This window comes from Rhamphochromis sp. 'chilingali', assembly GCF_963969265.1.
Source record: "Rhamphochromis sp. 'chilingali' genome assembly, chromosome: 8".
Classification (NCBI taxonomy): Eukaryota; Metazoa; Chordata; class Actinopteri; order Cichliformes; family Cichlidae; genus Rhamphochromis; species Rhamphochromis sp. 'chilingali'.
Genome location: NC_137935.1, coordinates 23354457 through 23377335, shown reverse-complemented (window position 1 = coordinate 23377335; position 22879 = coordinate 23354457). Strand labels below are relative to the sequence as shown.

Below are 22879 nucleotides of genomic sequence, written 5' to 3'. Positions count from 1 at the left end.
GCGCCCACTTAAAAAAAAAAAAAGCTAGCTAGAAAAAAACAGCACTCTTCCTGTTTGTTACCGCCAAAACAAAATGTTTCAAATAGAGCTTACAGAAGAATTTATTACATTTTATCGACTATATTAGAAGCACGGGCCTAAAGGATGGCTTTTTATTATTAGTTTTTATTAGCAATTTTTTAATAGCGGATAGTCAGCTAGGTTATCTCGGCTCCTGTAGCCATGGTTCCTGTACAGGTTAAGATGTGCCCTTAGCTAGCTAATCTCTATACAGCAACATATCATAATCATCTTAATAAATCTATTTACCCATTTCGTATTAGAAACGGGGAGAATTTACACACTGAAACTGTTTCAGAGGTCTCACCCAGGCTCGCTCTGAAAGAAATTTAAAAAAAAAAAGCTCACGTTTTTATTTTGAAAGGATCGCTAGTACGAGTTTCCGCTTTCTCGATGCCGAGCTCTGTGCGCCCTCTAGTAGCAGTGGAGAAAAACTAACACGCGCGGAAAGAAACGCTGAAAGCATGGTTGCGCAACAAGGCGGTTTGCTTCATTTGGCTTCAGCCACAAGTCTTGATGAAACTGATAAAAAAATAAATAAATAAAGAATAATAGTTCATGTGAACAGAAACCCAGACCTTTCCTGTCGCGCTTTTTTTGCCTGGTGTGCAGGCAAATAAGTTTGAGGCGTATAAGACAATGCCTACAGAAACGGTTATCTGTTTAATTTGAACATATTTAATAGATATTTACTTCCAATATGACAGGGGAAGTCTCATCGTCCAAATACAAGCATGACAACTAAATAAATAACTAAGTCAACCATCCTACACAGGCCAAATCTGTGGAGATTTTGTGTTACACCCTGTTATCCTGACATGGAACACTTCTCTCATAATGCAGGAGCAAAAACACAGAGGTCAAGTGTGATAATGAACATCTGTTGGTATGCAAACAATGCTGAAGGGCCCCCGGCTCTCTCTATCTGCACCCTTAAGGTCCATTGTTTTCCTCGTGAGAGCATTACAGCACCATGGCACACACCCATACGGTTACCCGCACACACACATGCACCAGCACTCCCAGGGGTGCACACAAACTGAGGCCAGCATTGAGGAACTGTAACTATTGTTTTTTCCCCGCAAACAAAAAGGCACGCAGTACAGTAAGTTCTGCAGGAAAGCTGGTCATATTTTTTGCGTGTTTTGTGCAAACACTGTCACACGCATAGACCTCTTGCCTCTTTTTTTGGCAATAAAAGGGTCTTCAGGTTTGTCAAAAGATCAGAACTTGCTCAAGACCCTAACACTAATCCTAGTCTAATGAAATCAAACCAGTAAACCAGCTCTCTTTCTTCTTGTTTTTCTCCTGCTATGGCATACTGCTTATTAAAAATGCCACCAAAGGATTAGAAGCCTGCTGAACACAGCCCCCTAGGCCCAGTTGGTCGAGGGAGGCCTTGAGTACTGCTTGAAATGAAAATGAAACATACACCAACCAATGAAGAGATGCAACATGTACCAAACTGAGACAAAAACATCTGCAATAAGAGACAAAACGACCCCAAAGATACACAGAATAGTTCAAAAAGACCGAAATGGAACATGAATGTGAGATAAACACAAGCAAAAGTGCAATATAGCCAAAGCCGAGCCACACAGTCGCTGCAAAGAGATTTCAAACAAGGACACACAAAGTGATACAAAATCACACTAAGTGTCTGCAGGACACATCATTGGAGACACAAAGGAAATAGAAATCACTTCTGTGTGGTTTGCTCCCACTGCGAGTTCAGGTGTTTGGGTAATATGAGTGGGTGCCTTTTGTGCTCAGGGAGCATTGTTTCATAATCTGTCCATTCTACAACAGTCATAACAGCCAGAGTGAACCTAACAACAAGTTTGTGATCGCTGGGTCGTTCTGTTATTTCAATGTCAGTGTCAACTGTGGAAACAGTACAGGCTGTAAAATCCTCCTTGGTTACAATCCCAGTGTTCAGGGGCGTGTTACAGTATCTGAAACTGAAAAACATTACTTATCATTCATGCTATTGGGATTTTTTTTTTTAAGATAACAAGAAAAACCTTTATTCATGTGGCAAAATTCAAATAATAGATTATGGGGTAGGCAAATGATTAAGCAGGTGGAGATTAAACCTCCTGAATAATGTTTGCAGAGGAATAAACCAGAAGGGTAAAACCAACATCGCTGCTCAGATGTTTGAAAAGAACAAACGCCCAGTTAGGTTTATTCAGAGCAACGTGCTGCAAAGGCCAACCATTTAGGTTTTTCGAAAAATAGTAATAAAAGTACAAGGACTCAGAGGCAGTTGTAACAAGGCATTACCAAAAGTTAGAGATCTTGCTCATTTCTTCTGTTAGTCTATTCCAGTTATACCTGTTAGAAGTTCAAATCAATCCAATTTTAGCAGTGTCCAGTAAAGACATCTGAGAAAAAAGTTACATATGACACATTTTTAAATAAAATAAAGAAAAGAGATTTTAAAAAATCCATTTACTGTTAAGTTATTCTGACAGCTTTAAAGTGCTTAATAAATTCATCAGAGCACCACTGAGTGTGAGGTTTGGTTAATAGTTAATTCACCAGTATACACAAGCTCTTTGATTGAAATCATATACTTATTGTCAAATTCACTGAGTTACAAAAAAAGGGAAAAGAAAAAATAGTAAGCCACATTAGTATTATTTTTATATTACTTATAATACATATTTACTTGAATTCGTGAACAAAGACAGTAGTTTAAGTGGTTGAATGTTGTGCTTTGGCTAAAGTAATAATCATCATCATCATAAAGAACTAAAATATTTGAGTTTTCCTGATTTTTATTTTATTTATTTATTTTTTTGAATAGGTGGTTTAATAAATTTGTACTGCATATGCGTCTAACTGAGCATGTGCAGAGGAAGTGCAATGCTCGGGCTTGATTTTGCCTTTTAGTGTTAAGTGTTATAAACCAGCCCGTGTTTCAAATGTCCGTGGTTTTCCCTTTAAGGAGGGTTTAACTGTGAGGGAAACAATAATTTTCTTTACTGAGCGGGTTAATTATATTAGGTTATATTAGCCAGAAAGTCTTTTGACGTCAATGGGGGGAAATATGAAAAAGCAGTGGAGGACTTGTCCACTAGATGACACCAGAGCTCATTAAAAAAAAAACACTATGCGCTTAAGTTTAAAAAATATATATATTATTACTTTTTTATTATTATTTTATTTATTCATTTTTTTCTCACTTTAATCACAGAAAATAACAGCTGCAGTTTTGCTGACCCCGTCACTTAAATATAACTTGGCTCCCTTAAAAAGAGAATTGTACTTTACCTTGCTAAATGAAGACTTTGGCATGACAGAACAGAGCTCCTAAAACTCAGAACAACTTCTTTAGCATAAGTGTTTGGCTTGTTAGTGGGAGTTTCTGTGCCTTGGACGACGCAAAAAGTCCAAGGCCTTTGAAAATACTCTCCTCCCTGGTGTCTCCATTACTTGTCTCCTCCTTATTCTATTTTATCGGTCCAAAGGCATGTTTATTCATCCTTCTCCTTCGTGCCCACACTGCATTTCCGTTTTTCTCTGCACAGACTGCATATTGTGAGAATCTTTCGTGAGGAAACGTATCGTCTGACTGTGCTGATATTTATTTACGTGTGTATTTATGTATTTTGACTTGGTTGTCAGTTTATTGTCTTGCAGATGCTTCACTGTGTCCCCACAGAGCTGCACTCAGAAGCAGACCTGTGCTCGCTGTTCATTGGACGGACTTTGCGCTGTGTCATCATTTCTACTCTCTATTCCTGGATGAAGGACAGCGTTGTCAAGGTGTTACGTTTAAGAGGCTCTCCAGCTTATGTGGGATATGGGTCAACAAAGGTGGACTCAACTTTGCAGCTCCATGTGTGTGTGTGCACAATTCATATATATATATATATATATATATATATATATATATATATATATATATATATATATATATATATATATATATATATAAGTCATGTGATGATGTCTTATGTACCACCACCGTTGGTTTGTTTGTTTGTTTGTTTGTTTGTTTGTATTCATTCATCCACCCTCTCCATATTTCGTGTGTGGATGTGGTGACAACCAGCTGCTTCTGCCAGGCACAGGCTGCTTCACCAGTCATAGAAGACCGAAAAAAGACTGACGCAGGCAGAATTCGTGAGACCTGCAGGGAAAGCCCTTGTTAACTCTAATTACTCCCACTTCGCTAGAGTTCAAATTCATTTAATCCAAGCTGCACCGTGCGCACATTAGGCCAATTAAAGCGCTGTTCACTTGCCTCGGTGCACCTTGGCTGAGTTGTCTTGATAATGACCCGTTTGCTTGCTAAATGTTTGTCTCTGTGTGCACACGGAGGACCTTCTTTTTCTCTTTTATACGAAGAATGAGGAAAAATGAATTTGTTATTACACTTCTAGGCAAAAAGGCCTAACCTGGACCACAGCAAGGCTTTCAGAGTGCGCTAAGGCCTGCTGTCAATCCTCTTATATTGTGCCTCACTGAAAATGGATTAGTGAGTAACACTGGTCCCGGGTCACTTTGGAGGGATTTGATTGATTGGGCCTGTAGCTGATACTGACCTCCTATACTAACATACTAAATCATTTCCCCTTCAAATTATTACAAAACCAAAGAGTTGTAATGTTTGGGGGAGGGAAATTGCGCTTTATTTTTTATTTTTTATCGAAAGGAGGAGTGCAGGATTTAAAAAAAAACTTCGATCTGGAATACATCTAATTTTCTTTTCACATTTACACGCTAAAGAAAAAAAGACACGAGTGGGTTTGCGTCCTTTTTTAAGAGACATGTTGCCTGTGAACAGAGCTGTTTGTGGAAACGCGCAGGAGCCCTCAGAGACGCTGACTGCAGGACGTAAGTAGCTCTCCAGGGTGCTAAAGTTGTCTCCACACCCCCATCTAGGCGCTTTTCGTGACACTTTCAGCCCGTAATCCCCACACGATGACCGGCCTGTGTCTTCATCAGAGCGACACCGGGGCGAACAGGTAAAGGTATCGGGGATGGTTAGTTGGCGAGTGTGTGTGAAGACAGAACAAAGAAAAAAGAAAAGAAAGAACGCAGATCCGAGTGGGTATCTGTAAGATTGTCTCATCGGACCCTGTCCTGATGCCGTTACAGACATGTGGTGAGTGCTTCAGTTGTGCTTAAACATCTGTGAACGTTCAAATAATACTGGGCAAAATGGAGACTTGTGTCTGTACCCCGGTTTGCAGGTGTCAGAGGTGTGACTGATAACTGATAGTGAACGCAAGGCTTCACTATCTTGGTCACCGTGGGAGGACAATGCAACATATTGCTCCAAATTTCAGATGGCCGCTGTGGGAGTCCAGCCATTCGTGTGTGCCCGTAATTAAAAACAGACACACCTTACCGGCTCTGCCCTTTTACAACTTTCTGTTATGGGTCCTGCTGGGAGTGCTGACGTTCCCTTGCTGCGTCCGCTGTTTGATATTCAAAGTGGGGGTCCTGGGGCCCTGGAACTGCGACCCTGTTTTTTACAAGGCCCTGCCTGCTGCGGCGGCCAGGCTCGCCGTGAGCAGGATAAACGGGGACGCCGCTCTAGATCTGGGCCTGAAAATGGACTTCATCATCGTCCAAGAGCCGTGCGAAACCTCGAAAGCGCTCACGGCATATATTTACTACGAGGGCATAGCAGACGGACTCGTTGGCCCCACCAACCCCGGATACTGTGTCGCAGCGTCTCTGCTCGCCAGGAACTGGGACAAGGCTCTCTTCTCATATGGTTGTGTCGCCTACGAGCTGGAGAGCGCCACGGCATACCCAACTTTTACCAGGACAGTGCCGTTTCCCACCGACGTGTTGTTCGTAGTGTTGAAACACTTCAGATGGGCCAGCGTCCTGGTAGTGTCATCCAATGAGGACATCTGGATTGACACGGCTGTGAGGGTTGCTTCTGCTCTCAGGAGCAAGGGGCTTCCCGTTAGACTCGTCGGATCTATGGGCGTGAATGAGACGGAGGTGGAGAGCACGATGAGGAAGATCCAGGATGCAGGAGGTGTCAGGGGTGAGTGTGTGAGAAAAACAGTGCTCCATAGATGATTATATGCAGTCTGTGGAGGGACAGGAGAAAAGCACCCAAGGTACAATCTGTGCTGTGTTAAAGTTGTGAAATTGTGGTATGGTTCTAACGCGCAAAGGCTCTGATATTTTGGCCATGCATTTATATTTGTTACATAAAATCAGCAGTAAAACACAGCAGTGTAAATAAGTAGCATACCCTTCTCTTTCTCTGGTAATGGACCTCTATCTGTTATCTGTCGCTTACTGCCAATATTCTTGCCCAAAGGGGAGATTTTCTAAAAAAAAAAAGGACATTTCGTGTGCTCAGTTTAGTCAAACGAGGTCTCAAAATAACAGTGGCCACTGATTTATATATTTATTTATTTTCAGTTCAATTTTATTATTAAATCACAACAGCAGACACCTCGAGGCACTTTATATTGTAAGGCAAAGTCCCTACAATAACACAGAGAAACCCCTAACAATCAAATGACCCCTTCTTTGACCAACTTCTGTTACAAAACACTGGGAGCAAACATCATTTGACATTAAAGCAACTTGCAGAATGGCAAATGCCAAACCAATAGATCACCCAACCAGAGTACTGCCACACCTCAGCTGTTCTCCAACACCTGAGCCGGATGCCATTTAGATAACTCAGGTTTGACCTTGTGCTTAAAGCGAAGAACGGCACCAATTTAATTAATCTGCTTTTTTTTTTTTAAAGACTTTTATTTTGACAATAAGAAGCTGCAAAGGTTTCAAACATTTCCTCTTAAATTTCTGGCACTTTTACTGCAGTTAAGATATTTCACACTCTCTCCATTCAATAAAAAATAAGGTGCTTTTCCCAACACAGCATTTGTTCATAATAGTCCTGTTAGTGCACCACATATATTCATAAGGAATTTGTAATGCTTTGTGTCTTTGCTCTTCATTTCAGTCATCGTTATGTGCATGCACTCAGTCTTGGTTGGAGGTCAGCAGCAAGCTACTTTCCTCCTCACAGCACGCAAGATGGGTCTGACTTCAGGGAAGTATGTGTTTGTGCCCTACGACGCTCTGCTCTACAGCGTGCCCTATATGAACGTCTCCTACCTCCCTCTGCAAAACAGCAGCAACCTGAGAGAGGCCTACGACACCGTGCTCACTATCACAGTGGCCTCGGAGCCACTGTCCTTCAACGAGGCGTTTGCTGCGGCCAAGAGGAGCAAAGAAGTGACGCTGCCCATGGAGCCAGAGCAGGTAGGAAGCCAATTCAACTGATTTCACTCACAATGTCCTCCTTGTTTGTTATTCCATCACACATTGTTGCATATCATGACATATATTGGTGCAAAGGCTGAGTCATTAGACAGTTATAATGTTTCCTGCTGTCTCCACACGCATATTATAGAAAAACATAATCACATGCTTTTAATAATAATATATGATTTTCTATATTAATTATAAAATATCCTTTTTAGCAGCTGTAAATGACTGAAATAGGAACCCCGTCATGTTTTCTGTTACAACCTTGCTAAGCCTTCGCTTGAACCTGCAGGTTCATCCGCTGTTTGGGACCATCTATAACAGCATCTACCTGCTGGCCAAGTCCATCCAAAATGTCAGGAAAGCAGGCATGCAGCTGTCAGGGTCAAACTTGGCCTATTTCAAGCGGAACATCACTTTTAATGGCTTCAACCAGGAGGTCAAAGTGGACACCTCTGGGAGTGTTAAGACCAACTACATCATCCTGGACTCTGACAACAGGGGCAGCAAGCTGTACCAGACCTATGTAGTGGACCTAACATCAGGGGCACTCCGTTTTGCGGGGAGGTCCATAAATTTCCCCGGAGGGTCCCCTCCTCCCTCTGACTCCAGCTGCTGGTTTGACCAAGGCACCATCTGCACAGGAGGTATGAGGCTCTGGTGTGTTTGTGTAAAGAGGTGTGAGTTTAGCCAAGTCTACATTTTGTCATTTATCCATCAGTCTAATGCATACCACTATGGTCCTTAGGTGTGGAGGTCACCTACATCATAATAGCGTTAGCAGTCATCTTCTCCCTGGCTGTTGCGGGGCTCACAGTAATTCTCTATATCAGGTAAATATGCAAAGTCTTTTTTTTTTCCAACGATGCCTCCCGCTTCCAAGCCTATATTCAGAGATTTGAAGTAGTGTGATCTATACCATGTGGTATGATGTGGGTAATAACTAATATCATCTCCAGAATCACATATTATGCCTCTTTGCTTGAGAAGACATGTCTCATGTATAAAAGCTTGAGAATTAGAAATGTACTTTTAACTTAGAGCTCATCTCTGGATTAAAGACAGTCAGACACACCAGAAGAATCTACTCGAAGAACTATAAGCATTCTCCTTTTTTTAGATAAAATGGTGAAAATTTGGGTTTGTTCAAGCCACTATTATTTTTACTTATTAAATCATGACAGCAGGGAATATAAATTTGTAGCAAAACAGAAGAAAAAAAGCGTTTTTCCAGATGTAGACATTTGAGGGAGACATCACTACTTCCCCCGTATCGTTTCTGAGATTCAGGGAATTTGTTGTATGTGTGCTGTTTACCTATTGTAAAATCACTTTGGCAGGAGGAGACTTCATCAGATCCAGCTGGTCAGAGGTCCCAATCGGATCCTCCTGACCTTAGAGGATCTCACTTTTATCAACCCTCAGCTTAGCAAAAAGGTAAGTCATCATTAAATTAGACTAAAGCACACCGTTCCATCATCTGTGCGTTTTCCACATCGTCACATTTAATGTCTGCCAAGCACAGCATGGCTCTCATTTCTAATAAATCTTTAAATGGTGTTTGATGTCATGCAGAAAATCACTTTAGAAGATCTGAGCGAGTCCAGGAGCGCTCTGGAGGAGAAATCTGCAGACCCCTCACACTCTGTGAATAGCATGCAAACAGAAACTCATGAGACCACTAATGTAGCTGTGTACGAGGTAAGCTGAGTTTACATCAAATATTCACTAAAGCTTCTTAACATAAGCTGGTGAGTAAGTGAGGAAGGTAAGGGAGATCCTTGTGTAACATAATGTCTGGGCCAGTGACTCAAGATGCTTTATATACAAAATTAACACATTTCAGTGGAAGGAGGTTGACTAAATAAGAACCCTTTATGACTCTATCAATGGAGAGTTTAATTTCATATAACAATAATATCATGCTTTTGCATTTAGGGCGACTGGGTTTGGCTGAAGAAATTCGAAGAGGGCCACTTCAAGGAAGTAAAACAAAGCACCTCCAGGATTTTCATGAAGGTAGAGCAGCATGTCCAACTTGATGTCACGTAAATGCATATTAATATGCTTCAGGAGACATTTTCTGCTTTCTGTGTCTTCAGATTTTTATGACAATTTGTGGAAGAGAGTGATCTGAGAGCAAGTTAGGGTTAGAGTCAGAGTGAACTCTATTGTTGTCTCAGCCCAGTATGGATATACAGAGAGATGAAATGTGACGCTCCTGGTCAACAGCATACACAGAGGGCAAATAGCAAGACATTGTGCTCTGACACCACTATATATATATATATATATATATATATACAATACAAAATACAGTGTATACAAATATACAAAATATAAATGCAAAATACTGTGTTATCAAATGGTACAAATACAAATATAAACTATACAGTGTTATTGTCATGTGTCATTTCAACACAATATTTAGGTGACATGTGCTCTCCTGTGTGACCCAATGATGAATGAGAAAAAAAACCTGAATGTGTAATTCCTGCAAATATTCAGACTGAAAAATGTGTATGATTTTTTGGTCATCTTAACAAACTGCAGCTACTTTTCTCAGATGAAGGACCTGAGAAACGAGAACGTAAATCCGTTCCTGGGCTTCTTTCTGGACTGCTCCATGTTTGCGATGGTGACGGAGCACTGCTCGAGGGGCAGTCTGCAGGACCTGCTGAGGAACGAGGACGTTAAACTAGACTGGATGTTCAAGTCCTCCCTCATGCTCGATCTCATCAAGGTGATAAAAAAAAAAAAGTCTTTTAGAAAAGAACCGCTTGCCATTTTTTGAAGGGAAGAAAACAGCAAGAGTTTTATTAAGTGTTTTTAGTTGTTTCTTTATGATTGAATCAAAGTGTTATTTGCATCTGAATCTTTCTAGGGTATAAAATATCTTCACCACAGGGACTTCCCCCACGGCAGGCTAAAATCCCGAAACTGTGTGGTAGACGGCCGTTTTGTCCTCAAGATTACTGACTATGGCTTCAATGAGCTGCTGGAGTCTCAGAAAGCTCCTTTAGAAGAGCCCCCACCTGAAGGTACTGTTTGCTGTGCTGTGTTTTACACTCAATATACTTTACTGAAACAATGCCAGAATCTAAATGTTTCCTTTGTTGTACTTAGATCTGTTTTGGACAGCACCAGAGTTTCTACGCGACCTTGCAAATTCTCGCAAAGGGACATTTAAGGGAGACGTGTACGGTTTTTCTATCATTCTTCAAGAGGTGGTGGTGAGAGGGCCACCGTACTGTATGCTGGGACTGCCACCTGAAGGTGTGTATTCATCACAGAATACTCAAACAATGAGTTATTTACTTATTTAGTAAGGAGAAGATGGAGACATCTGATTTTGGTTTGGCTGCCACCAAAAGCTGTCTTTCCACTTCAAATTCAGTTAACAGAGTGTCAGTACAGAGATAAAAGTAATAATAGTTTTGTATTCTGTCATTTGTTTTTAATTCTGCTTAGTGTCAGTTAGTCTCCCGTTTGATTTCTTTCTTGTTTTAGTTTAATGTTCATTAGTTTTAGTGTTAGATCTGTTTTTTAATTATTATTGTATGGAGGGCATGTGTCAGACGTTAGATTTCGGAAAATCCACAGAAGTTTTTGAAAGCATTTGTACGGTGGCCCTGAGAGGCCAAACGGACTGCAACTTAAGAAAACACCAGCAATAAGAAAAACGCTGCAAAAGCACACAAAATACAACGGAAATAGGAAAAATGAAAACAGAAATAGGAAAAAACAGATTTCCAAAAGCACAAGGGAAGTGTTGCTGGGGAGACAATAACCCGACAGACCAGTTGCAGGAACCAAGAATTGCGCTGGGAGACACTTAGAAGAAGTGGAGGATCTATCGGTTTTGTGAGGAAAGAAAAGATGAGGTAAGTGTGTTAACCTAACTATTAGCCTAAAAATCCATCATTAGTATTATATGAATCATGATAAAACACGCCTACAGTGTTTTGGGTTCCTGCAACTGGTCCGTCAGGTTATTGTCTCCCCAGAAACACTTCCCTTGTGTTTTTTCCTATTTCTGTTTTCGTTTTTCCTATTTCCGTTGTGTTTTGTGTGCTTTTGCAGCGTTTTTCTTATTACTGTTGTTTTCTTAAGTTGCAGTCCTTTTGGCCTCTCAAGGACACCGTACATTTGATTCACAGTGTCATAGACCCCCACAGTCTCAATTAACAATCCCTCAAAGGTTTATCAGGGAAATTCATATAATTTTATCAAACTAGCAAACAGTAAAATTATATTACCTGTATATTTTTACTTAAGTTAGTTTTCCAAGTTCACAAAACTGTTTCAATTATTTTAAAATTTTTGTTTAAGGTTTTATTTAGTTGCATTATTTTTATTTCACTTAATTAAAATGTTTGTTTTACAAACAGCTTTAGTTTTTAGTTTTGCTTTAGGCACCTGTAATAACTTTGGTATTTATTCATCCCGTGTTCTCCAGAGATTATCCGTAAGGTGAAAAAACCTCCTCCCATGTGCCGTCCTACTGTGGCTCCAGACCAGGCTCCGCTTGAATGCATCCAGCTGATGAAGCAGTGCTGGAGCGAACAGCCTGACCGCAGACCGACCTTTGATGAGATCTTTGACCGGGTTCGTTTTTGCAGACGACCTCGTGGCCTCATTTCTTTACTTCATCTAAACTATTTAAAGAGCTCTATACATATTTGTTTAACATGACGCCGTACTTTTTCCAATAGTTCAAGCTAATCAACAAGGGTAAGAAGACCAATATCATCGACTCCATGCTGAGGATGCTGGAGCAGTACAGCTCCAACCTCGAGGAACTCATCAGAGAGAGAACAGAGGAGCTGGAGGTGGAAAAGCAGAGAACGGAGAAGCTGCTGTCTGAAATGCTTCCACCGTCAGTCAACACTCTCACACAATCCTGCCAGCATGAAGTTTGGAAAATAAATGTACCCCTACTCCATGATCATCTCATTCGTCCTTTTTTTTTTTCTATTTCTGTCCAGTTCTGTGGCAGAGGCCCTGAAAACTGGTGCCACAGTGGAGCCAGAGTTCTTTGATCAGGTGACAATCTACTTCAGCGACATTGTGGGTTTCACCACCATCTCCTCGCTCAGTGATCCCATTGAGGTGGTCGACCTCCTGAATGACCTCTACACACTATTCGATGCTGTGCTCTCTAACCATGATGTCTATAAGGTCAGGGAATAATATCGCCTGATAAACACCCAGTTTCAGAGGTTACTGGTCTGAAACCTTTGACTTCCACTTGATTTGCCCTTTCACTGAATAAACTTCTTGATTTGTCCAGGTGGAGACCATCGGTGATGCTTACATGGTAGCATCAGGCCTGCCTAAGAAAAATGGCAACAAGCACGCTGCTGAGATCGCCAACATGTCTTTGAACATCCTCAGCTCAGTGGGAACCTTCCACATGCGACACATGCCGGACGTGCCCGTCAGGATACGAATAGGAATCCACTCAGGTGGGCGTGGCAGTCTTTGGAGTCATTATCAGCCTGACAAGCTTATCAGGTAGAATCCAAAGATGAATGTGCGTCGCTGAAAGAGATTTTAGAACAGGAATCCACATAGTAGTCCGATCGTATTTATTCATTTAGAAACAGTATATGTTGGCTACTGTGGTGCATCGTACAAAATAACACAAGAACTAAAAAAACATAACAAGACTATGACACAGATAAATATACTGTGTAGTAAGTATAAGAGTTGCAGTCTTGGCAGTGGACTTTGCAGTGCTTTCGGCTTGATGCAGAGTCAATGGACAAGCATTAGTTCAGGTAGACACAGGCAGTCACAGCTCATTGCCATGCCAGCCCACATCAGCTGACATCTCATTGTATGCTTGAATTATCCTTTAGCAGGAAATCCACGTCATAGCTTACAACATAACCCCTCCAAACCCTACGCTGTAACCTTCCACACCAATCAGAGGTGCTGCGGGCTGCATCAGCCTGATTAGTAGTTGCATTTCCTTGGAGGTGTGCATCAGGTTAAAGTTACCCCGCAGGGTTAAGAGGCATTTCCGGGTATGTTATTAAGTTATTTGCTGCTAAAGCACAACTCAGGCATTATAGTGCATGGTTTAAGCTACTTTAGTTTGCCCACAGTTGCTGCACATCTGCAGTCCACTCCACTGCAACCCACCTCTGGCTCAGCCGCTCAATTTCATGTTTAATCTCTCTCGTATTTGTTGTTATTGATGCATGCTCTGTTATGAGGTGGGACTCTTAATGCTTCTCTCCAAGTGAGTGATGTAAAACACCTCAGATACTAAAACTTTCCTAATTGAAACCATGGGTTTCACCTTTAAATGAAAACACCACTAGTAACGGACATTTTTCCATGAGTGAATGGAATGATTGGACTTCTGTTGTGTATTTTGCAGGGCCCTGCGTTGCAGGCGTGGTGGGTCTGACTATGCCTCGGTATTGCCTTTTTGGAGACACCGTGAACACTGCCTCTCGTATGGAATCCACTGGCCTGCGTACGTGCGATCTTTGCTGCATCGTGGCATGTTTAGGTTGACTCTGTTGTCTGTATATTGTCTTTATATGCGCTTTATCCTATCCTCAGCTTATAGAATCCATGTAAATATGAGCACAGTGAAGATCCTCCGCTCTCTTAACGATGGTTATAAAATAGAAGTCCGAGGAAAGACAGAGCTTAAGGTAACACTTTGGGAAGGACTTACTTATTTACTAAAAGACCGACTGCACAGCTCTGAGTTGTTCTTTTTGTTGCAGGGTAAAGGTATTGAGGAGACATACTGGCTTGTGGGGAAAACCAACTTTACAAAGCCTTTGCCAAAACCACCAGAGATTAAACCAGGGTAAGAGACAGAGTCTCGCTTTTCATTCGCTCACTGCACCGTCACAACAGCTGAATTTAAAGGGAAATAATGAAATGTGTGCGATTGTCACAATTTGCCATTGAAGTCAGATTCATGAGTCACTTGTAAACATCTTTTTTTTTTTCAGATATATTTTCAGAAATGTTGCTTTTCATTAGTGTGATGCACACATGTAACTTGTGTCCTGCCACTCATGCAAACTGCAACTATCCACATGTTGCTTCAGGCAAGACAATCACGGGCTGAACCCTGAGGAGATAGCTGCATACAGGAAAAACAAAGCCGAGAAAAAGGCTTGACCTTCTTAGTCCATACACAGGAGGTATAGACCTGCATGCCAGCTGGTGTTGTGCTGTAAAGTGCTACCGTGATGAGATTGTGCGCATAAATTTCCCTTATAGATATCTGGATCTCACAAATTGCTTGTGGTCTGGCAGTGCCACATGAATCTTTTGATCTTGTCGTATCTTCTTAAGCAGATTGGGGAAAGCCCTCTTTGTTTAGTGCATTCGTTTTCATTGTGGCTGGCTGGTGGTTTGTTTTTGTTTTTTTTAATTTACTGTGTTTGTAGCAGCTCTCGTTGTGTTTTTGTGGATCCTAGAGTACTCCCTAAAATTGACAACTGCACAAATTACAGCCATGATTTTAACACCTTACTCTGTGTCAACTAGGGACAACTGGCAAGAGATGGTGACAGAGGAGATCAAGACTCATTTCCGCAAGGCCAACAGGCAGGTGGACAAAAAGTTGTGAAGGCAAGGAAGAGAAGGAGAAATGTGGAACAAGCAAAACTAGAGGAGAGGAAAGGAGAGGAGAAAGCATCAGGAGGAGTAAGCATCCATCCAAATAGAGACTGGGAGGGGCACGCAGAGGACAGAGAGCACCACCCAGCTTCTCACTGTGGCTTAAGGCAGACTTCTTTAAGAGGATTGTCCATCGACCGGCTAATCTGCCTGCAGCCAGCGCAGCAAAACACAACGGTGCTAATGTAATGAGAGTTACCTGCCTACGTACCTGCTGCCAGAATCACGGGGAAAGTGCACCACTCCTTCATGATGGATGCACTCGCTCACTCCTCTCTGCACTCACCGGCCACTGCGTGGTCACCTATTACAGGGCAATCAGAAGCTCACTTGCTGGAAAATTTGAGTGCCCCAAACGCCTATTTCAAAATGAAATGTTATCTTTTTTTCTGGTGATTTTATCTGTTTTTAGTTTGTTATAAAGCTCATAATATAGTTGTCGAGACTGTTACTTAGCTGTGGCTGAATTCTAAAACTGGTTAGCCATTCAAAGTTTGAGGCAAAAGCTGCTACTGTATGAAAATAACAAGATGAGAGGAAAAAAAGAAAGGGGTCGATCAGTTTTTTTTCTACTGTCTTGAAGCACATGACAAAGTACATTTAAGCCCATGCCTACAGTTTTTTTTCTTGAAATATTTAACAAGTATAAATAAGGAAAAGTACGACTCATTTTTATTTCGGTCATGAGGAGGAAAATGGCCACTTCCTTCAGTGAAACATGTCACTGTTTCTAATGTGCTCAGTGTCATTTTAACATCTATTGTCAGCACTCAAAACTCTAGTTAAATGAATCCGCCTTAATGTTCTGTTTCTGATGAGGTGCTCAGTAAGACGATACAAATAAGATACATGTTGAAAATCTATAACAGACCCAGTGAAAAATTCTCAATGATGTCAGACATTTTAAACCTGTAAAGCCTGAATAATGAAAAACATCAATAAATAAAACTGGAGAGATTATTCAACCTTCCGATGAATTAATAGAAGACATTGAATATCAGTTTGCATATACGAGCTTTAACTTGTATCATGTTTAATACATAGGGCGTTTTTGTGAAATTTATTGCTCACAGTCACACTGTATGTGTGTCGACTGTATATACATCAGGCTTTACGGGGAAAAAATCAAAAATGCAGAGAAAACATTATGTTTTTATTCACATCAACCAAAATTCCAACCAAACTTTTATTATTATTTAATTATTATTAACACACGTGAATTTGTAATCGTGTGTCAAGTGTCACATGGTTTCTTTAAAAGATAATGGTCCCATGTATATAACTTACACATATATATCCAGGACAGCAAGGAGTAACAGATGAACAGCACCACCTTCCGGTTCAAAGTAAATTAGCAAGTAAATACAATGTTATATATATATATATATATATATATATATATATATATATATATATATAGATATATATATAGATATATATATAGATATATATATATTAGTGCTTGTCACAGACATAAGAGCTAGAAAGCCCTGTACAACAATTAAAACACAAAATTTTCACCAAAAAAATTTGGGAATGAGCGCTGAGCAGATTTTGGGGGTTTTTTTTGTTTGTTTTGCTTTTTAACCTCTTATCTACTTCTTTTTAGTAGTTGCATTTCCTTGGAGGTGTGCATCAGTAAAGTAATACAACAATACAAGAAATGTCCCTGTGCACTGTAGTTTCATTGCGGATTGCATAAGGTAAAACCTTTACAAAGTAAAAAACTGAAATAAATACAAAATGTCGTTTAGTAGAAACGTACCTTTTTTTGATGCATGTTTTGGACTCAGCCCTAAGTATGAAGTAATCTTATATTCACGCGCTGAACAATGAAACATATTTTAGCCGATTATAAATTTTGCAAATTCTCCCACTGATCACATCATGTTATTTTTGAAAATAGAAGCATTATTCATGCTCAGTATACAAATCAACAGCTAAGTCAGTCAGCAATATATTGTAATGTATATTGTGTAACTTATATGATGTTTATTTGTCTTGTATATTATGTAACTGTAATGCAATGTGTAAGATCTGTGTAAATATAAAGTAACTAAATCACTCATTTGTAACACCTTAAAAAGCTCGCTCTCTCTTATTCTCAGCAACCACAAGGTGGCGGCATGCTTCTCTGTAGAAGACGCACTTGTGTCTCACAATGAGATTACGTCCTCTCGTATGAGAGGTTCTGGTGATTTTTATTGTAGCATTCTTTATTTTTATTTCTGTCCCAATGCGTATTTGACGTGCATGAAACAGAAGCCCTACAGGAATACTGAGAGTCTATGAGGCGCTCATTTATAGATGTTTATTCTTTTGTCGGTGTGCTGTTGTCTTGCAGCTACATCCTGCTATGCGCAAACATCTGGAGATTAGATTTCCCACTCACCATGAGAACCCCGCACTCCAGTTTTTAAACAATGTAGAGTCTGCATTGTCAGGAAGATCCCAACAAAAGATCCCACTGGTGTTATTATTTAGGCTGGTAGTGTTTAGAGAAATGGTCCACCAAATTCCCTTGAGGGTTATCACTGCATTCCAGACCTGGGAAGACTGTTTGACCTTCAGCCAGCTGGAAAAATTGTTATCCTTTAGAGATGTTAACACTAGCGTGCACACATTCTCCAGTTCAGCTCCCTATAGCACTCTATCATCCGTATTTGAATGGCATTCACGTGGTATTCATTCAGGAGATTCTCAACAAAGAAAAGAGCCACGCACAAATATGTTCTCTTCATTTTTTTTATTGAAAAAGGTCCACATTAATCACATAAATCACACCATTCCAACAGATTCTTTGTGGAAAATACCTACAGCAAGAAAACGACACAGAAGATGGTTTGCAACTTAAATTAAGCACCAGACGATTTGCCACCTTCCCCCTGCAAGCTCAGCTCGTGCAGGGGAACAGTTCAGTGCAGGCTGGAGGCAAAATGAGAGGGGGAATGAGACAGCACTGTAAAACAGCTTGTGCATCGATCTTTTTTCTCTTTAAACATTAAAGATATTGCAAAAAAAACAAAAACGCACACACAGGTCGTAGCCGAACACACGCAGGCAAAAACAGGATGTGAAAGAGGACTCGTACTTAATATAAGCATGCTGTCTGCTGTGCCGACTGCTGTTTGTTTGTGGAAGTCTTAAAAAAGGCACTTTTTTTAGATTATTCAAACCAGCATGTTCTTAAGACGAAGCCATGTAAACAGATTTGTTCCCTGGGAAAGTCGAATGTTTCTAAGCTCGGATATTCAGTCCACAGATTGTCAATTGGAATGTGCTACTGAGGTAACAATCATACCAAAAACAAAACATGCGCGTGCATAAAATCACACACAATTACACACGTGCACAGTTTCCTGCCATAATTTCACAAATAATAAAGCTACCCACCACAATTTATAACTTTAAACATTATAGCTCATCACGCATTTTGTCCCCTTTAGGTTTAACCACTCTGCCGATGTACAGGATGGAGTTGGTCTTGTTGTCCTTTACCAGGAAAATGAAGGGGTGATCTACGTAGAAGAGTTTGGGGTTCCTCAGCTTCTCAGTACCGAAGATGCTTGTGTCGTATGGGTTTCCTTCGATGTCAAGCTCCAGGGCTGATGCGTGGAAGACGCTGGAAAGGTAGAGATCCTTCTTTCCAGAGATGTTGGACAGGTCAGCCTTGGCTTTGTCCACAGCTTCTGTCAAGCCCAGCTCAGCCAGGTGTTTCTGCAAAACACAGATGAAGTTGCTCAGCGCTCTGGGTTCACAGTAATATTTTCTAACACTCTTAAAGTTACACTCCATTTGAGCCATCCAGTGTGCAAACATTTACCTGCAGGTTGTGGCTGACTTCCACTGAGATCTTAGGCAGGGAGATGGCTACGGCTCTGTTCTCCATCTTGCTGAGCCAAGTGTCCACCTGCTTCCTTGTCAAGAGTTTCTCCAGGCGCTCCAGGGGCTCCAGGTGATAGGGCATGATAAGGATCATGGAGGCCTGTTTCTGGCCCAGAGGCATGTTCAGCACAAAGACTTTATTTTCTGTGTCCTCGTAGAAATCATAAAGACCTGAGAGAGGGGCAGACAAAGCAGATCTTATCACATGTGTGTACTGGAAGGCGGGGTGGCTTATCAGCTTCTGGAGACATAATAAGATCAAAAAGAAAGATGAGAGAGAAACTCACCTGTGCGGTGCATCATGGGAACTCCGACAGTAAATGAGCGAGTAACCAGGAAACCACGGGTGTCCACCATTTTATCGTGGAATTTCTCCTCCCAGTGAGCTGTGAGGGGGGAAAAAGACACGAGGTCACAACTCTGCACAGGCGTCTGGCCTCACAAAGAGCTTCAGTCAGGCGTTAACGCCATACTCACGCTTGAAGAACATGGCGTTGACGATCATGGCTCCGTCTGGGTTTTGCACGTCCTTGGTGACCTCAGGCAGCTTGCCGCCTGTGGACTTGGCCGCCCACTCGTTGATGGAGTTCACTGCGCTCCTCTTGTCCCTGAAATTGATTTTGGAGTGGTCGTAGTTGTAGTGCTTCTTGCTGTTCTTCACAAACTCGTCACCGAAGGACACAGAGCTGGGGCCGTAGAGGCGGTTGTTGATTTTCCAGGTGGTGTTGCGTGTCTTGGCGTTGCTCACCTGAGAAGAAGTGGCACATGTACGCCATTAATTTGTGATATAAAGACAACTCGGAGTCTATGGCCTGTGGTGATGATGGTGGAATTATGAAACAAGGGAAGCTCCTTACCTCAGTGAGGAGCTCTGACAGGCCTGCGTGCAGATGCTCATCCTTGAGTTTGTCAGCGCTGAGGACTGTTTTCACCTGGGAGGCAGTGGAGGCTTTGCCACCAAGAGCCACCAGCCCCAGAGAGGAGGCCACCACCACAGGAGAAATGATGATGTTCTCTGTGTCTTTCTCCTTTGCCATGGTGTGGTAGAGGCTAAAGTGAAATAAAAAAAATGCATATATTTATATATAAACACAGAGAATATTACTTTATGTTACAAGTGCGCCAGAATCAATAATATACAAACCTGAAGGCCAAGTTGGTGCTTTTATCAGCCAGCGCGGTGGCGTGGGTGCTCAGCTTCACATCCTCTGCAGAGGCCACCAAGGCCAGCAGACAAAGGCCTACAATGTTAGTCATCCACATCCTGTCTGTCTCCAACAGCAGCTGCACTCTGTGAAAAGGAAGCAAAGAGAACGATGATGACATTATTCCTTAAAAAGAACAAGAAGAAAAAGAAAAAGAAGAGCATGTTTGTGATATTCAGAAATATATTCATTTATTAAAATATATCTCAGAAAGAAAATGCCAGGGAGCCGACTACACTTGGGCTGTGGAGGAAGGGCAGAGTTGACCCAGCCCACTCAGGAGCTCTGGAATGTCCCGAGTTTGAGGGAGACATGTTTCGTGCCACGTCAGCAGCGACCGCCGCCTGAGCTGAACAGCTGAAACTCGACGTTTACTTGGATTGAGCTGGATCTCGCTTCTCCGGACACATTTTAAGTGATACAAATGGTTAATAGTGTCTCCTCAGATGCGAGGATCAGAAATCCCTTTGCAACAGTCTTGCGAGACATACAGTGCAGACTTTTTTCATGTTGCCTGCAGAGAAAGAAAAGGGCGTATGCCTGTAGGCTGCACCCAAATCATCCCATCTCTGGTTCAAACAATGGCTCTGAATAACCAGCTGCACTGGCATACTGTTTCTCATGCAGACTCACACTGCATCTGTTCCTCTGTGATTGCATGTTTGTGATACCTTGAGATGTTTTCATTTCTGCGATTTTCATTCTGAAAGACAAGAGGTGTATGTAGTAATCTCTGTGGAGCAGGCAGTGAGAACATATAGGCAGATTCTCATGGAGAGAAACTCTATGCACAGTACGAAGTCTAACGTCTCTGTTCTAGTTTCAAGTTTTCAACCACTAGAATTTAAACATTAAATATTAAGCTGCCAATCTAGTCAACCCACCGCTCATTCAAGATGAGGCACTTTTCACTGTTTGTTTCCCGACCCTGGAGGGGGGGAAATACTTTGATCCAATGAGCTCCAATGAGTCAAAGTGATACTCTTCCTAGTGGAAAGACAAGCTAAACTGGGTGCAGGCACGCTACTTTCCTGCAAACCTTTTTTTTATTTGTTTGAACTGAATGCATTTAAACTGTTGTCAAAGTTCTGACATGGAAGCAGCAGAAAGCCTGCGCCACCCTGCCAGCTGCATGACAACTTTCAGCTCTGATAACAGGTCAGGATTTGTTCCCTACTGGAAACAGAAGAAATACAAGAAGTATTCTCTGACAGACAGAGGAATCTCAGCTGCAGCTTTCAAACTGGGTAAAATGGAGGGTAGCTGAACTGCAGCTGTAACACATGATAACAAAGCAGTTCATTCAGTCGCCGCATTCCTCCCTGTGAAACAAAGACCGTTATCTTCTGATCCTTACCTGGCACAGATTATCGCAGGGTTGCTTCTCCGAGCTGTGTCCGGTGGATAGCGTGGCTGTGACAGACTTCCCTGGCTCTATATATCCTAAAAGAGAATTTTCTAGAAGTTGGGAATGGGATATTCAAATGAGGGTGTCTGTGTTTCCTCAGGAAGCTGGGAGCTGGGACATCCCCCTCTTGAAATCACAGGGTGGGATGAAAGCTGTGCCGACTGAAGTAAGTGCTGGTCCTGGATCAGCGTTAAAACTTTCCCACAAAAGGCTCCTGAATAGAAAATCTGAATCCTGGTCAGTCTTAAGTTTCTGCCTCAGTCCCCTCGGTTTTTAACACTGCTTGCTGACTCAATCTTAAACTCTGGTTTCATCACATGATTGGAGATAAAGATTAAGCTGCCACTGACTGTGAATTAAATGATTGTTTTGCATGCATATAAATACAGTGTTAAAGTTCTTTTTGCACTCTTTGGCATTTGTGTGTATGAGCTTCTCTTCAAGTGTGGAACACCACCATGCATCAAAACAGTCTCCGCAGGCAGGATGTTACTCAGAAAGCATTTTTACTCCAGAATAAAAGCTGTAACTTGTTCCCTGGCTGTTGTTAAACTGCTGCTTAACTTCACATGGAAACATCCAGAAAGTTTCATGCAGCAGTATTCATGCCTCCCCAGAAGTTGCAGGAGCCTCAGCCCTACCCCCACACCCACACTGCCACGTCTGTCCAACTCAGCTGCTGATTGCAGGGTAGCTACTAAACGATGGGGGTTGTCTGGAAGACCACTGATGTTTAAAAAAAAAAAAGAAAAGCAGGATCTGCTTTCTTCGGAAAGAAAAGTTTCATAAAACTGCTGAGCCTTTTCTTTAGCACACAGATTAATGTTATTGTTGGTATTGTGATCTCAAAATCGCACATTTACATTCACAAGATTATCTGTCTCCTGTTTCATCTCTGATGTATATAAAGAGACCGAAACCTGCCTCCAGTACAAAGAGAGACATTTCATGCTATAGCTTTACTTATGCAGATAATAAAATATTGATCTGGGTGTCTGACACTGCAGGACTAGGTGTTCTCCAACTAAAGTATTTCCATCTATCTCTTGACCCCCCTCCCAGTGCTTTTCTTTTACTGCTCTCTACAAATTGCCCTGACATGCCAGCTGATGAGTGGCTTGACTTTTTTAGTGATGTGTTGGGGGAGGCATCTAGAACTTTCTATGAAATTTTGAGGGACAAAAAAAGTCCACAACCCACTCATAGCCATGTTTAGAACTCACAAGTACCTGAAGCTGAGTTACATACATGACTACCCAACAAATGAGCTCATTAACAGTTTTTACAACCCACCCCACCCCCATGTTTGTTTGTCCTTCTGAAGGCCCAGGAGTGACAGTTTACACTGAGATTCCTCAGCATGTGCAGACTCGAGTTCAACCAGATGCCAATTAAT

At 41.6% G+C, this 22879-nt stretch overlaps 2 protein-coding genes across 4 annotated transcripts; one reads left to right on the top strand and one right to left on the bottom strand.

The window, feature by feature from the left end:
* Positions 1 to 4611: 4611 nt before the first annotated feature.
* On the top strand, positions 4612 to 16343 carry gucy2f (guanylate cyclase 2F, retinal). The gene is made up of 20 exons (XM_080888898.1): positions 4612 to 5179; positions 5268 to 6079; positions 7019 to 7320; positions 7619 to 7973; positions 8075 to 8159; positions 8667 to 8763; positions 8902 to 9027; positions 9265 to 9345; positions 9893 to 10069; positions 10211 to 10367; positions 10453 to 10602; positions 11786 to 11934; positions 12042 to 12205; positions 12315 to 12507; positions 12620 to 12794; positions 13718 to 13816; positions 13906 to 14000; positions 14076 to 14161; positions 14409 to 14504; positions 14854 to 16343. Exons 2-19 carry the CDS (start codon positions 5338 to 5340, stop codon positions 14479 to 14481), a joined length of 3306 nt encoding a protein of 1101 aa, XP_080745024.1. The 5' UTR covers positions 4612 to 5179; positions 5268 to 5337; the 3' UTR covers positions 14482 to 14504; positions 14854 to 16343.
* Positions 16344 to 17712: 1369 nt separating this feature from the next.
* serpinh1b (serpin peptidase inhibitor, clade H (heat shock protein 47), member 1b) lies at positions 17713 to 21591 on the bottom strand. Of its 3 annotated transcripts, XM_080888848.1 has the most exons (8): positions 21433 to 21534; positions 20747 to 20778; positions 20015 to 20161; positions 19728 to 19920; positions 19348 to 19618; positions 19158 to 19256; positions 18809 to 19041; positions 17713 to 18702 (listed from the first exon to the last, which is right to left on the bottom strand). In XM_080888848.1, exons 3-8 carry the CDS (start codon positions 20131 to 20133, stop codon positions 18400 to 18402), a joined length of 1218 nt encoding a protein of 405 aa, XP_080744974.1. In that variant the 5' UTR covers positions 20134 to 20161; positions 20747 to 20778; positions 21433 to 21534; the 3' UTR covers positions 17713 to 18399. The 3 variants fall into 3 exon arrangements, with proteins under 3 accessions (XP_080744974.1, XP_080744973.1, XP_080744972.1); XM_080888847.1 differs by lacking the exon at positions 20747 to 20778 and having other exon boundaries at positions 21433 to 21591; XM_080888846.1 differs by having other exon boundaries at positions 20015 to 20778; positions 21433 to 21565.
* Between the last annotated feature and the right edge of the window lie 1288 nt (positions 21592 to 22879).

Coding starts and splice junctions, on each gene's coding strand:
- serpinh1b (XM_080888846.1), bottom strand. CDS start 20,196: ATGTCATCATCGTTCTCTTTGCTTCCTTTTCACAGAGTGCAGCTGCTG. Junction 19,619..19,727: donor TGTCAGAGCTCCTCACTGAG/GTAAGGAGCTTC, acceptor ACTTCTTCTCAG/GTGAGCAACGCCAAGACACG. Junction 18,703..18,808: donor AAGTCAGCCACAACCTGCAG/GTAAATGTTTGC, acceptor TGTGTTTTGCAG/AAACACCTGGCTGAGCTGGG.
- gucy2f (XM_080888898.1), top strand. CDS start 5,338: ATGCAACATATTGCTCCAAATTTCAGATGGCCGCTGTGGGAGTCCAGC. Junction 7,974..8,074: donor AGGCACCATCTGCACAGGAG/GTATGAGGCTCT, acceptor TATGGTCCTTAG/GTGTGGAGGTCACCTACATC. Junction 14,001..14,075: donor GAGGAAAGACAGAGCTTAAG/GTAACACTTTGG, acceptor TTTTTGTTGCAG/GGTAAAGGTATTGAGGAGAC.